This window comes from Falco cherrug, chromosome 10 (genome assembly GCF_023634085.1).
Source record: "Falco cherrug isolate bFalChe1 chromosome 10, bFalChe1.pri, whole genome shotgun sequence".
Taxonomy (NCBI): Eukaryota; Metazoa; Chordata; class Aves; order Falconiformes; family Falconidae; genus Falco; species Falco cherrug.
In genome coordinates this window covers 181,877-197,802 of record NC_073706.1, presented here as the reverse complement: position 1 = coordinate 197,802, position 15,926 = coordinate 181,877, and the positions used below count along the sequence as shown (strand labels likewise).

The window sequence follows — 15,926 nt, the reverse complement described above, 5'->3', positions numbered from 1 at the left end:
ATTTCTGGTTTTCTGTCAGTGTATCTTCAGATGCTATATTTCTACAAGAAAAGTTAGGTGTTTGTAACCACAGTTTTTTTCATGAACAGTGAACTCTGTGGGGTTTCCTGTTTAACTCCTCTCCACCCCCCCACCCCCAGTTTCTGTGGTACAGATTTCAGCAGAGGAGATCAAAGATACCAGGGTTGTGCACTTGGAAATGGAAGGCCAAAACTTGGACAAAAAGGTACTAATCTTTCTTTTTTTAAACTCTATTGCATGCTTCTGCAATATTTACAGTTAGTACCTTTTGGCCAGGAATCTCTGTTATTTGCGGATGTTTAACTAAGCTAGGTAATCCATGTATGAAGAAGGGCTCTCTGTGTTTCATTGCTTACAATGGAGTAAACTGGAGACATAATTTCATGTTGAAAACCACAATGTCAAATCAGAAACTCAACTGCCATGTTTAGGTTTTAGGAGATTATTTTGGCTTTGGAATATTCTGTATATTAATACAGTTCAGTTATATATTTTCCTCCAATGAATATTGTAGCTGTGAACTGAGCTTTCTGTAATGTTACTAAGGAAGAAAAGGTGAATGTTTAGGTATGCTGCCTTGACGTTATTTTAAGCCAAAGACCAATCCAGGGCTTTAATGACACCACTGCTCAGTCAGCAAAATGACGTGATTTGTAGTGACCAAAATGGTCTGAGGAGGCGGTCTTGGAATCGGAGGTAATAAACTCTGATGACTTAGAAAGTGCAGCAGTTTAAAAGAGAAAAGTAAAATAGAGGAAAACAAATGCACAGTTTGTTTGACTTCGTTGTTTGAAGTATTTATTGTGTAGTGATTAACCAGCTCTTCTCTCATCTGAGTAAAATATAGGTAGCTGATTACTTCCGTTGGGTTTTTGTTTGCAGGATTTCTTAGGTAAATCAGATCCATTTTTGGAGTTTTACAAGCAGAGTGATGCTGGAATGTGGTAGCTGGTGTACAGATCAGAGGTAGTATTTCTATGCTGATGTCTTTCTTGAGTAGATCAGACGGCTTATTCCTTAAAAAAGCGGGAGTCCTGCTCCTGCTCACACTTTGCACTGGTTTTGCAGTAGAAGTTGTCTTGTGTCCTAAAAAATGGATTCTGCTCACCATCCTGGCAGCAGATTGTTTATTTGCTACCTGGTGACTGGATTACACTGGCTCGGTGAAGAGTCTGGCCATGCAACAAGTGAGAACAGGGCAGGAGTCTCCTTTCTCCCTTTCAGTGGTGATGAGCTGTTAGATTGGCTTAGCTTGGCTCTAAAATCTAACTTGAACTTAAGTCTAAAATCTACCCTGAACTTAAAAGCTTTTATTTCTTACAGAGCTTTTGCTTGGCTGTCTATGCATGTCAGGGTTGAACTGACTGAGGCTGTTCTTAGATAGCTGTACAGAACCCTTGTGTTATGTTTCTTAGTGTCTTGCACACTGCATCCCTTGCATGATGTTGTGCTTGTATGTGTAACTTTTTTAAGGTGATTAAGAACAACTTAAATACATGCTGGAGGAAATTCAGTGTTCCCTTGCAGATGTTCTGTGGCGGAGATTTTAATAAACCTATCAAGGTACAGCCTTCAGAAATTCTCTTTGTTGTTACAAGTAATTCAATCTCTGTTGCTGTTAAAACTATGAGTTATCAGGTTGTCTGGTCACATTTAAATTTTTAGATTGCCTTTCTAGAATAGTAGTGTGGCAGATAAATGATTATATGTCTATTGAAGTCTGTATTAAAACATTATGAACTGTCAAATTGAGAAGTCAGGAAATGCAGAAGTGACATACTTTCTAATGATTAGTCATAAGAAGAGTAATAATTGGTTTGGTGTTTGTTTTTTCTTTTTTTCACTATTCTGGCCAGGGTTTCAGATTGGCTTTTGGTGGTGGTTGGGTTTTTTTTTTTCCTTTGTTTGGGTTTTTTTTTGTTTGTTTGGTGGTTTTTTTTGTGTGGTTTGTGTTTTTTTGGTTGTGTTTTTTTTTTATTTTGTGGTTTTGTTGTGTTTTGTTTTGTTTTTTTTTTTTTAATTATGGCTTTCTAGCACTGTTTCTAAATTACCAGAGAAGTTAATCTATGTTGTACGAGCTTGAGTGCCTTAGGATACTGACAAAGAGAGGACGTTAATGCATCTGTCAGTTTCATCCATTCAGGAGACTGGCGGGCTTGTCCCAAGTCTTTTCCAATCTATTAATGTTTTTGAGTCAGAACTGCGATTCCTTGTGGTCCTGCATGCAGTGACTAATTCTCTCTGGTCCTGGCTTAATGGAGGTGGTAGCAGAACAATTACATCTTTTAATAAGTTTATAGAAAAACTGATAGCAAATTAATTTCTGTTCTAAGAAATGCATTGATAATGTAAACACATTTAAATGTATAGATAGTTCTATGTGATTGTAGCCTCTTTCTGCCTATCCAACTCCTAAATGCCTTCCATTTGCAGAATTTTCCTGCCTCATCCTGTCTGTGAAGAAATCTCATGCTGGAAGTTTGATCTGAAAGGTTTAGCAAAAAGCATGCGTGCTAATGTGTTTTTGTGCAGCATGATGGGTTTGAAAACTACTGAGATTGTTAACCTCAGTAATACTAAATTTATAAAATAAATACAATATAAAAATAGTAAAAAAACCGTAAAAGTAAACCTATAAATAGGTGTTCAGGTCTACTGCACTTGTTGATGCATAGCAGTGTTTTAAGTAGTGTTCGTGAGCTTTTCTTGTTGGGGAATTAACAGTCTCAGGTCAGAAAGAAGTCCTCTTGGTCCAAGTGAGCAGCAAACCTCGAAAGAAGGAGGCAAAAGGATGCATATTATTATTTGTCAAAACTGACATGAGATGGCATGTTTTACACATTCTGTTACATGAGGCTGCATTTGCTATAGTCCAAAAAGATTAGTGTGGTAGTGGTTGGTGGATTTTTTTTTTGGGGGGGGGGGGGGGGGGGGAGGATTTTTTCCCTGTTTGGTTTGTTTTGAGGGGTTGGTTTGTTTTTCAGAAGCTTTCTGTCCTTTGGAATTAGTTTTGTAATGGCCTGCTTCTAAAAAGATAGATTTTTGCTGTTAGTTTGTTTCAGCCAAAATTCTCAATGCATGTGCAAATAATCTATTAAATTTCACAACACAGCTGTGAAAAAAGGATTATACTGTTCTTGTATTTAACAAGTTAGGGAAGTCAGAAAGGGGAATCCAGGCTCACAGGAGGAGTTTCACTAGCAGCACTAAAGAATATAATATTACTCTGGTGTTTCATTTTTCATATGGCATTTGCTGCTTTGAACCTCTGGTTTGAGGTTTCCAAAAATTTACATAGGAACAATTACATGAAATAACAGTCTTCAGTGAAGGGAGAACTTGTACTGCAGCACAGTAGAAACAGCCATTTTGATGCATCCCCTAAATATCAGTTTTGCCAGCTATGTGTGAGGATTGTGTACTGAATATATGTGTGAACATCAATCTTTGGTTCAAATTAATGATGCTACTAACAATGGTAATTCTTTATTCATTGTGATGCAGAGTGATGTTCTCCTTGTTATGTGTTAAGAGCAGCTTTGATTTGTGACACAGCCTAATCTTCTTGACAGTTTCATTAACAGTAGGGGCAAATGAAAGTAGCATATCTCCACCATAGTTATCTAAATGGAAATAGCAAATGTGAAATTTGCGGGTGTTGGTACTGAGACTAAAGCTGCCAGTTCAAGTGCTTGATGGCATATATGTAAAGGCACATCCATTTTCTGTGAGGAAGCTCCTCCTGTAGATGAAAGGGGCATTTTACCTGCTGACTGTATTCCAAGGCTTATAGTGTATATTGGATAGTTCATTTACGAAGGATTAATTAATCATTAAATAACTATATACAGTGTCCAGCAGTATTGCTAGGATTTTGTTTGAAGCAACACCACTCTTTGGGCTGTGTACAGTGATTCTCGGCCAGTTTTAGAAAACCTTTGCAAAAAGAGGTTTGTTTTAAGGCATATCCTGCTGTGAACTAGTAACTAAACTGGTCCTAAATACAGTTTTATTGGAGTGGCTGAGAGGGGGAATGGGAGCAAGTGGGGTGGGGAGAAGAGGTGCATGGAGGCAGCAGCTGCTGAATTCTCTGCAGCTCTCAGGTGTATTGTGCAAAGCAGACCCTGCACCAGGAGGTTGCACCCTGCGTTCAGCATGAGAGCCTCCTTCGTTTTCCTCCCTCACACAATCCAGGTGCTTCTGAGTGATGTTGAAATGTCGGAATTGTTGAGAGAGGTGGGGTGGAGTTCAGGCGGGAAGGTGAGAGTTGCTTCATGTTGGAGCGTGCAGAAGAGATGAATGGAAAGGTAGTGGCTTGGGATGGATAAAGAGGGAGAAGTGGGGCACAGAATCTAAGGTGATCTTGTTTTCCCGTTAAGAGACTGAAGGATGACGTGGTGCTTCCCATTTAGGTGGCTGGATTAGGCCATAATCCACCGGACTTTTTGTACAGGTTTCCCACTGATACCTATGGAATATCCCTGATGAATCAAAGTAGTCCTAAAAGAACACTGTCTCAAATTCAGGTATCTGGCTATTGAATTAGACATCCTTACTCAGGTGTTACCCGTGGGTTCATCTTGTCCCTTTGTCCTGAGGAAAAAGCTGTCACTGTGGTTTATACTGGATTAACATCAGTTTATTGATTGCTAAAGGCAGATCATGGAAAAAGAGAGCCTTCGAATCTGTGTAGAATGTGAATTTCAGCAGGGGAGAAAGCAGCTGTTTACAACTGTTTCTTGGTTGACTGCTTCTGGAATTGTGTTCTACAGTTGTGTGTATCTTGCATGTTATAAATGCTCTGTATAGTTGATTTTGTGGGGATCTATTGATAATATAAGCCTTATTGTGTTTGCTCGAAGGCATAGCTGTTAGCATATTTTGTATTTTTAAATGCATTGCTCTCTTGCATTATCTGTTTCTGAAGCTTTCATGCTGATTTAAACGTGACTGGTTATTAATTGTCTCTAATCTGATTGGTATAAGATGCAGAAAAAGACTTAGTGCTCTGTGGAATTTGCCATTACTTTGTAAAGCGATGATATTGCTGGGCAGAAGAAAAGAGTATGTTCGAAAAGTGCTTAGATAACAAATTTTTAATTGCTTGTTCCCATTACCCCAGCTGCATATCTTGTCATGAATGACCTTGCATTTATACATCTAGGCTGTGAAGTGTTGGGGTTTTTTTTTGTTTCGTTTATGTTTAAACTGCGGAAGGCTTTTAATTATAACTTTCACTGTGCGTGCTTATGGGTATGCAGTGGGTGAGCAATTCAACATCTCCCTTTTTGAGCAGTTCGCTCAGAGTGTCTCTTACTATCAGGTTTCAGTTAGTGATATGGATGACGCCACTGGTTCAGATGTGATAGGGGAGTTCACTAGCATTGCTGCAAAGCTGTCAGAAATGGGAGATCATGTGGTGAGCAGCTGCCATTCTCCCTAATGCAGTACACTTTGCCCATTGCTTGCTCTCTTCCCTTTCAGGTATGGTGTGCAGATTATGACAGTGATGGGTCACATGACTCAATAGGCAGTTTTGAAACTAATCTGACTCAGCTAAACAAAGCCAGTGATGACTCTCCGATGAGCTTTCTCAATCCCCCACTAACTCAGTCCATAAGTCAGTCTTTCAGAAATCCTTTTTAATATGGACCTCAGAGATATATTTTCAGTTGTTGCCTCCAAAAGTGAATTTTTCTGTGTGTATCTTTGTATTACTAAGCTAACATCTGGGAAAAATAAAACCTGGTGTGGGAATTATTTGCCTCGGTACTGTTACTATTCCTTTTCCTAAAGACATCCTTGAGCCCATTTTGTGCTGGCCACCAGCCACTTTGGCCAGCAGTTCAGCTTGCTTTTGCCTCTGCTGAGTCAAGTGGAAATAAAAGGGCTTGTTCATGTTTTAACAGGTGAGCCCAGAGGTAGGGCTTGTCTCAGATAACATTTGTGCTTGAGCTGGTCACCCTTTCTTGGTTGCCTTTCTAGCTGACAGAGAGAAGCAGCTCTTCCAGGGGCACTCTTCTTACCTTGTCTTGGGCATCCAGTTTAGACTAAGTTGAATCACTTGCTGGTCATGCCAGTTTCTCTCTTGTCTGCACCTGAACTCTCATTGTGGAAGTGTCTCATCAGAATTCACAGATGAATTCCCACACAGCAGATAGCCTAGGACTGCTTCCAGTTGCCTGCCAGCTTGACTTCTGTGGTTGTAATCCTGAAGTTTGTGGAAGATTCTTGGCTCTTTCCCTAGCTTACATCAATTAGTTTTGATTTCAAGTGAAACACTGCCATTGGGAGCCTGTGAATTTAGGCTATCCCATGCTGAGGTTTTGCCTCGTCTTCTGTTTGAGTGCATTCCTTTCCCTTAACGGAAAAAGAACCTGATTATGTTAAGAGGAGTGATCTTATTTGTGATCAACTTTTTTTTCCCTCTGATAAAATTGACACTGTTTCATAGTTGCATATAGAGTAACAGTTACGTTGCTGAGGAGAATGATTTTCTGAGGCCTTTCCTTGTGTTCTGCCCAGTGCTAGTAGCAAAAGCATAGTGTTTAACTTGTCAGATAGCAGCCAAAGTAGTTGCAGACCTTTTTAATACTAAATTTCAGAATTGTGCTCAGTATTTGTGTAACTGTGTGATGTGTGACACTCTTCTGTTTCAGTAATATGCCCTGTCGTAAATGCAGATATTTGGGAATGTGCTTCTTGCATTCTTGCTTTCTGTAGGTGGAATTTGAATGCATTAATCCTGAGAAAAACAGAAAGAAAAAGAGCTACAAAAACTCTGACATTATTAGGATAAAATCTTGCAAGGTAGGAAGATTTTTGTTGATTTTTTCTTTCTCTTTTATTTTCTGATTGTAATGAAATCTGTTCTTGTGGGGAGGAGGTGTAACACTCTGTTCCTCTGGATTGAGGCACAATATTAGTTTCTTGACTACATCATGGGAGGCTACCAGATTAACTTTACAGTGGGTTGTTTCCCCACTGTACCTCTTGGTGTGACAGGTGGCAGGAGCAATGAAGTTGTGATTAGTACTTTTATTTGCAGTGATGAAGACTGCAAAACCCAAATGATGTTATATTTTTACTTTTTGTGATCAAGTAGCAACTTCAGTGGAACTAGGGTTTCCTTAAATTTCTTCTGAGAAATCAGTTCAGTCTATCAGTGGAAAAGATTAGTATTTATTAAACATGCATGTACCCCAGTGGGAAAAGGTACACAGATTTACCTGCCTGCTCCTGTGTAGGACTGCCTGTGTGCCTGGGAGAAGGGGAGCTCTGTGGGCCTTGTCTAACCCTCCGTTTCTGGGTGTGGTTAGTTCTTCTCATTTGCTTATGGTGATGCATCAGTGACTTGCTGTCATTGTGGCTGGTTAGGTGGGCGTGGACTTCACTGGCTCCAACTGAGATCCCAAGTCACCAGATTCTCTCACTACATCAGCCCAGATGGGATAATGAGTAGCTGAATGCCATCTGGAGTGTGGGAAGTGTAGTCCAAGATTATGACATGTATGTAATGATCTTAACTGATCTAGCCACTGTGTCAAAAATGTGTCACAGCAGGTGTCAGTGATCAGGGTTGATAGCTTGTTTCTGACTTGTAGTGTCTGAGTGACTGAGGTGCTGCCTTTCCTTGGGAAATGCCTGCAGGAGATGCTACTGCTTTCTCCTGCTTCTGTCACTGCCAGGGAGCGCAGTGGCAGCCCTTTGTAATTTTTTGCAATATATGCAAATAATTGGCATATTTGCTTGGTTTGTCTCCCTCCAGGTCTGCCCTTTTATGGCCTTGGGTTACTCTGTAATGCTGCTTTAGCTGGTCACTAATCCCTTGTTACTGACGGTGCATTTCAAACGTGAATGCCCTGTTTGATTCAGTGGGAACGTGTTTGTCTGTTCTGTCCTTTAGCCAGGCTGTGGTTGGGTTGGCTTTTCTTTTGCTACTTTGAAATTTCCTGGGAGTCCTGTGGGGTGCTGCACTGACAGACGTGCTGAAACTGTCAAGCCAAAGCCTGAAACCTTTGGGTGACTGGCCATGGGGAGCTAGATGGTGCATGCATTCTGTATGGCAGGAATTGAACCTTGGTCCGCAACTGCTTTCTGGGAATAAAACAGAGTAGTGAGTTACGAAAAATTGCTTTCTTATTTCTTGTTGTCCTTTCTCTTCAGGGACAAGCTGTTTCCTGCATTTGGGTTTGGAGCTCAGATTCCTTCTAGCTGGCAGGTAGGGCCTTTGCAACGTTGGGCAGTTGCTCTGTCTGTCTGCATTCCCTAACTGTTTGTAATGTCCCCTTTCCTAGGTATCTCATGAGTTCGCTTTGAACTTCAACCCCAGCAACCCTTGTTGTCAGGGTGAGGACACCTCTTTATTAATACTTCACTGTGAGATGGACAGATGTTTGAAGTGTTGTATTTCTTTCATAACTGGTGAAAACTATATGCAGCACCAAGATATGCAGGAAACTGGATTTACTCTCACCTGGATACGGACAAAAATGGATGTGTGTTGATGCAGATTTCTGTGCGGTCTTTATACGCTCCAGTGAAGGGGTCTGGGTTTTAATTTGATTGTTAGTCTGTGCTGGAATTTTTGTTGCTGCAACTTGGTTGCTTCTGGTATGTTATAGGCGGCAGTGGATTCAGGTCAGCAATGTGCCTGTGCTAGTCATGTTTCTAGAGTGACCATCTGCTAAGGCTGTTGGAGACCAGTTACTTCATCAGCAGTGTGTCTATGTACAAATGTAATCTTTTTAAAGGCTTGTCCTTAAAGCTTATTTTCTTTATAGCCATCTCCTTTAGTGGAGATTGTTTCAGACTGGATTGGGTTTGCATGGCAACATTTTGGTGGGGTGCAGGCTACAGGGGTGGCTTCCTTAAGAAGCTGTTAGAAGCTTCGCCTATGTCAGATGGAGCCAATGTCAGCCAGCTCCAAAACAGACCCACTTCTGGCCCAGGCTGAGCCCATCAGTGATGGTGGTAGCACTTTGGAGATAATGCATTTAAGGAGGAGGGGAAAGAAACCCACAACTGTGCAACAGCAATTCCAGCTGGAGAGAGGAGTGGGAATATGAGAGGAGCAGCCCTGCAGACACCAGTGTTGGTGCAGGAGGGAAGGAGATGCTCCAGGTGCCAGAGCAGAGGTTCCCTGGCAGCCAGTGGTGAAGCCCATGGTGAGGCAGGCTGTCCCCCAAAGCCTATGGAGGCCCATGGTGGAGCAGATACCCTCCTGCAGTCTATGGAGGATCCCACACCATAGCAGGTGGATGCCTGAAGGAGGCTGTGACCCTGTGGGAAGCCCAACGCTGGAGCAGGCTCCTGTCAGGACCTGTGGACAGAGGAGCCCATGCGGGAGCAGGTTTGCTGGCAGGACTTCTGACTGCAATGTGGGGCTCATGCTGGAGCTGTTTGTGAAGAACTGCAGCCCATGGGAAGGACTCATTTTGGACAAGTTTGTGGAGGGCTGTCTCCTGTGGGAGGGACCCCACACAGGGGAAGAGTGTGAGGAGTCCTCTCCCTGCAGGAAAAGGAGTGGCAGGGACAATATGTGATGAACTGATCACAACTCCCATTCCCCATCCACCTGCACTGCTGTGGGGGGAAGTAGTAGAGGAATTGGGAGTAAAGCCTGGGAAGAAGGGAGGGGTGGAGGAAGGTCTTTTACGATTTAGGTTTTATGTCTCAGTATCCTACTCTAGTAATAAATCAAACTAATTTTTCCCAGGTCAAGTCTGTTTTGCCTGTGATGATAATTGCTGAGTCATCTCTCTGTCCTTACCTCAACCTATGAGCATTTCATTATATTTTCTCTCCCCTGTCCGGATGAGGAGGGGAGTGATAGTGGCTTTGGTGGGTGCCTGGCATCCAGCCAGGGTCAGCCCACCACACAGCTGTTTTTAATGGCTGCTCTCTAAGCCGGATTATGACCTTTTAGGACTAAAGTATCTGGCCTAAGGCCAACAAAAAATGGAATCCGAGATTCAGTGTGAAAATCCAAGCGTTCCCTCGGACAGTTCATTTTTGTCTGCCTCACTGGGATCTGTGTCTTTGCTCTTTAAATGTCCCTGTGTGGTAGTTCTGAGAGGTATTGCAGTAAAATCTGCATGGTGAACAACACAGGCAGCAGTTGTTGCAAATGAAGCTACATTGATAAAAGCCAGGAATAGGACAATTTAGATGGATCCACAGAATAATATGCATCATTTAAAATCAACTTTTAAAAATATGTTGTTTAGTTAACCTGAGGAAAACTTCTTACCTAGGAAAAATCTTAGTGATTGCTATTTCTGTTACAGAAATGTTTGAATCCTGAAACAGGGATCATTGTCTAACTTGCATACAAGGAAAATGAAAAGTTACTGTTCCAGAGAACTTCTGACCTTGTTGTCTAGTGAGACTATAGGCAATTAAACTAGGCAAATTGGATGCAAGGTAGAAAGGACAAGGTAAACATAGTGATCAGTGCCTTCACTGGATCACTTTTCCCACAACTTCCATGAGTTCTGTGATGTTAGATGCCCAAAGTGATATGAAGGATGTAGAATGGGGGAGAAATCTGCAAATCCTGTCTCTGCGGCTGTCCACTGGTTCTGGCCTTGTGCTTTGTGTATTTGCTGTTATCCTGCTGCTTATTTGCCCTTCAGGCATTTACAGCTGTGTGAGAGTTGTTATCCTTTTGCCATACTATTTAGTAGTACTTACAAAATAATTACTGCAGAAGTTGTGAAGCTCTTCTGGCAGCTTGCCTTTTTTGTGTTACAGGGATCCAAGGAATAGTGGGTGCCTACCACCAGATCCTGCCTCAGATTCGACTCTATGGGCCAACCAATTTCTCTCCTACTATAAACCTCGTGGCAAGGTTTGCAGCGCGCTGGGCACAACAGGGAACTCCTTCAGTGAGTGCACGCCCTTTCCTGTGGATCTGCGTTGGGCTGATTCTGTTTTTCTGTGTTCACGGTGGGATAGAATGGAATGGTAAAGTGGTGTTGTCGTCCTTCCTTAGGATCCCAAGTTTGGTCTTCTCTTACCAACCTACAGAGAGGGTATTGGTACTGTCTTGGTACATATTGGTATGAACCTGTATGATGGACATTTGACTCTAGTTTACATTGCTCAAGTGCTGTTTATTTCTCTTTTTCACAGTTTGCTAGCGTTGCACTTAACTATTGAAGTATACAGAGGTGCTGTGTTGGCTTTGAGACCAGTTGGACTCTGTCAGCAATTGCCTCTAACCAATCTTGCCAAGCTCTATCACCTGTAGGGAGTACACACAGTATGGAGGGGCCCTGTGTATTTTATTCCAAACAATTTTGCTTTTAAGAATGTGCACAAAGACTGCTTCCAAGAAAAATACCAGAGGGCCCGACTATCTGTCCCACCATGATGGCATGCAGAATAGGGTTATCTAGAGGACCGGATTAACAAAGGAGTCTGAGAACTGTTAAATCAGTATGCTAACTGTATTGCAGAGAATCTATGCTACCCTACAGTTGTGTTGCATGTCTCATTTGTGTGCTTGCATGGCTGTGGCTGCTGTTAAAATTCAACTTTATAAACTTAATCCTTTTGCTTAAGGACTCTTATTTCCTGATGGATTTAACTGGTTCCTTTCTGACAGACGGATCAGAAAGAATTTGGATGTACCCTCAGATACTTGCTTTATGGCCTAGCTGTGCCAGTATTTTTGGTTCTACTTAGGTTTGTGTGTATGTCAAATAAATTTCCCACACTGTGAGGTGCTTGGTCTAGGGAAATCAGTTTCTTACATTTCTGAGGGTATTTTTCAGCCTTCCCAACACTTGGGGGAATCTTATTTCTCTTTATATGTTAAATATCTCTACCTTTTCTTACAGATGAAAACCTAACTATTTAAATAAAGAACTAGTAATGGGGTACAACCATAGTAACCCTTGTGTTAACTGGGTTTTGGAATTGGAAATTCAGTTTTATTTTAATTGTGCGTGTCTCACTTTCTGTCTTCATTTGAATTCTATAGATAGCTGCTGTAAAACAGTGGTTGCTCATTTCAGAACCAGGTACAAACATTACCCTCTGGAAAAGGAGGGAAATTTTAAACACTTCACTGTGCATATTTGTTGGTGTGAGGTATTTTTTTCTTCTTCTTGAAAAGGTCCTGTATTCTTCCCCTCTTGTTATGTCTAGAGTGTCTTTGTGTCATGACGTTTGTCACTGTATTTTGAGATTTTTAATGCTTACAATGTAAATTACTGATAACTAAAAAAAGACGACTTTTTGAGTTACACTGCAGGGATATTACATACTAGCCTTTTTGAGTTATCAGTGAGTAAAGCAGCACCTTATCAGTGAATTCTGTGTGCAGCTTTGTTGATTTAGTAGTACTTTGCTCATCTCTAGTACTTTCTCCCAATTGATTGTTTTTCATAAATTAAATTTAAGACTACCTTTTTTCTAGTACAGAGGAAATTCTAAGTGCACAATAAAAGGTGCTACGCATATGAGAAATGTGAATAAGCATAAGCTTCTTTAATGTTCTGGTTTTGTCTTATCTGCAGCACCATCTAATTTCTTTCCTGCTCTAAGAAATTGCCCCATTTGCGTTCAGTTATGTGAGCTTTGGTGTTGAATTCCCTAACTGGGTGCTTTCTAATGTTTTTCAGCAATATTTTATCTTGCTGATCATCACAGGTGGAGAGATCACTGACCTGGATCAAACTAGGCAAGCGATTGTTCATGCCTCTAAGCTGCCAATGTCCATCATTATTGTTGGAGTTGGTAAAGCTGATTTCAAAGCAGTGGAGTTCCTTGATGGAGACAATGGTGTCCTGAAGTCTCTGACAGGAGAGCCAGTTGCACAAGACAGTTTGTGTCCAGTTTGTGCCTTTCAGACAGTTAAATGTAAGTTGTCTTTAACTTCAGAAGAGTCCTGATGCCAGTGTATATGCAGCTATTGCATCTAAAAAATAAGCATGGGTCTAGACAAGGCAGCAAGTTGCATGCTCAAATTGCTGTCCCAGTGCTTGATACCAGTGAGAGTTGGGATGTTTGTGTGTTTGAAACTGTGTGCCTAGTCACAGCTCTTTTGCAGCTTTTTCTTAAAGAGCTCTTGTATCATTGATTTAATATACTGTCTCTTGGCTATTGCAGAGTTAAAGGAGTAGATGAGATGATGTCTTTCCTGGGATACAAAACATTTATTAGGCAAGGAAATGAGATCATATTGTCAGTCTCTGATGTTGAGAGTCCCGTGAGTGATTTAAGCTAAGTCTTCCCTGTTTTTTGAAAGCAGTCCTGTCATTCCGCAGCTCCTCCCTGCTTTCACTGTTGGCTCTAGCATTCATGCACATTGCACAGTGAATTGGGTTGAAGAATGGAGTCAAATGAAAACCCAAAATAAGAGAAATTGCTAGTGGCTAGGTAGTACCCCACCCAGATCAGGGCCATATAAAGGCTGTGTGAGCCTAGGCTTGCAGTGGAAAGGGAGCAGTGCAGGGGTGAGAACAAGTGATTTTCGTCAGCAGTGCTAAACGGCAGCAAAGAACTCTTGCAACAGGGAGTGAGATGAAATGGGGTGGGGGCTGTGCTCTGCGTTCTGCAAGAGTGCTTGTCACTGGGCTGATAAATCCTTTCTCTGCAGTATTTCTGGTTTATTCTCCTTGTTCTTGTGGGCTCCCAGTAAGCACTTTCCCAGATGGTTCTGGCTGAAGTGCCTAAGCAGCTGGTGTCATACTGTAAGTGGCAGGGATGGCCACCTGTGAAATGGTCAGAAATAATGATGAAGTAGATTGCAGCCTGACCCTGGCCACCTGTATCACTGGCATGAAGAAAGCTGTCTGCACCCATGCTCTCCCTTGCACACACTGTCAGTGCTCAGTGCCTCAAGATCGTACCATTCACACTAATTCTTTCACCTGCTTGTGCTCTGTATCTTTGATCTTTCCTGTTCCTAATAGGAAGAACTATATATAAGGAAAAACCCACAGCTGCTGGCAGTTTGTCACAGAAAAATAGACCTTGCTGGTTTTCCACCTTGCAACAGTGACACATCATACCATGCATCATTGCTTGACACAGCCCATCTGCTGCATGGTATCACAGTGGGCATGTGCACTGGGCTGCTCATGCAATGCTGCTTTGCTGTGCTGAGCAGGAGAAGTACTGCAGTCATGTTTGCTGTAATGATACTTACCGTGTGTTCCTTGATATGGTTTGTTTTGTTGGTTTTTTTTCTTTTTCTTCTGTGGGAACAGGGACCCTTCTGTCATGATGGGTACTGAAGTCTGTTGGTCAGATGCCTGCGGTAGTTCCTGTTGTGCCTTCATAAAGTGCCAGTATATTGCTGTATACAGAGGTTTATTTTTAAATTTCAGTGACCATACTTTGCAGTCTTCTTAATCACGTTTTTCTATCAGCAAAAATTTCCTCTGTGATAGTCTCTTGCTTGGAGCCACTGTTGCAGTTTAAGAACACTGCGGTCTGCTTATTAGTGGGGGGGGATTAATGAGGATTAATTGTTAATTAATCAAGATTGGGATTAATGAGTCACATTAATGTGACTTTCAAAACCCAGCAACAAGGAACATGAAATAAAGATGATTTGAGTTATTTCTTTGTCACAGAAGTTATGAAATGAAAAAGTAACTATCTGTGGAACTCCAAAGAGGTGCTTCCTTGTCCTCAAAAATGTGAAGTGTGTATCACATGGTCTGGGGACTGTAGAACAGGCACATGGTGGTAAAGCACAATTGTTTGGGGAGGTGGCAGGGGATGGTTCATTTCAAAATAGAGATAAAGAAACTTGTGCTTGTCATTGCACTACAAAGCGGTCATCAATTTCAGTTTCGTAAATAAATAATCTGCTTTGACTTACATAATGTGTTTGGACTTTTATTTCCTTTCTGTGCTTTTCCTTTTGTTTTCCAGCTGTTGCGACAGAGGGAAGACACAGTCACTCAATATGAGTGATCAGCAGACTTCGTTTATTGTCTCTTACAGTCACCTTTTATGCCTTCTTATAATTAGCTCATACATATTACAAAAGTTAAGCTCATTATTGGTTAGTTGCCTAAATACCAAGCCCGCCCCTAGTTTCTCTTCTGTAGTTATCTGTTCCCACCTGCAACATTCTTTTCCCACCGAAATCTTCCTGTTATTGTGTAACAAGAACAGCCAAAGACAGTGTATTTTTGCTTTACTTCAGAGAAGCTGAGAGCGATGTGCATTTTTGTCCAGCCAGCTGGACTATGTCTATGAGACCTTTTTCAGCTAGCCAGTTATCCACGATTCCCCCGTTTTTATTTTGGGTGACATAGGCCTGGTTGACCATTTTCAATAACAGCGTTTTAACACAGGAAAATACACAGCCAACTTATAAAATCTCAGTTCAGAAGTATAATTCCAGAAATACTTGAAAAATAAAGTTAGCTTGAAGCTTTAATTTAGATGCTCTTTCTGTTCCAGTGATATAAAAAGTTTAAAAACTTCAAAGGTAATTTTAAAGTTCTGAACATGGACTAATGCAAGCTCAAAACCCAAAAAGAAACCAAAGTTATGTTTGACTAGGAATATTTGCAAATATTTTAGTGGAAAATCCCTGACCATTAACAATTTTCTGTCCAAATAACAACTGCCCTTATGCAACCAACCAGTCCATACATTTTCTGAAGAGTACCTCATTGATATCAAAGAATTAACAAAGGGAAAAAATTAGTTCTAAGCTATATACATTCATAAGTGGATTTTTCAATAGTTGCATACAGATTTGCACACTAAGCCATAATGGCTTGTAGGTGATAAACACAAGAAGAGTACGTTGCTTATCTGTCTGAATGTCTATGCTAAATTTGACAGCTATGCCACAAGCCAAGCCTACATGGGTGCTGTATCTTATGCACGTTCCTTAACAAACAGAAGTATAATAGACAAATTCCCAA

General features: G+C 41.3%; 1 protein-coding gene across 1 annotated transcript in view; it reads left to right on the top strand.

Moving 5' to 3' along the window:
• Nucleotides 1–14,726, top strand: part of CPNE1 (copine 1) — a 44,086-nt gene extending 29,360 nt beyond the window's left edge. Inside the window, 15 exon segments of the mRNA XM_055722541.1 lie at nucleotides 155–226; nucleotides 904–987; nucleotides 1,495–1,584; nucleotides 5,506–5,605; nucleotides 6,746–6,830; nucleotides 6,929–6,989; nucleotides 7,399–7,447; nucleotides 7,450–7,470; nucleotides 7,473–7,530; nucleotides 8,188–8,242; nucleotides 8,319–8,370; nucleotides 10,777–10,910; nucleotides 12,654–12,857; nucleotides 12,859–12,898; nucleotides 13,674–14,726. Of these exon segments, the coding sequence (XP_055578516.1) occupies nucleotides 155–226; nucleotides 904–987; nucleotides 1,495–1,584; nucleotides 5,506–5,605; nucleotides 6,746–6,830; nucleotides 6,929–6,989; nucleotides 7,399–7,447; nucleotides 7,450–7,470; nucleotides 7,473–7,530; nucleotides 8,188–8,242; nucleotides 8,319–8,370; nucleotides 10,777–10,910; nucleotides 12,654–12,857; nucleotides 12,859–12,898; nucleotides 13,674–13,777 (1,209 nt within the window). The 3' untranslated portion in view covers nucleotides 13,778–14,726.
• Nucleotides 14,727–15,926: the final 1,200 nt, after the last annotated feature.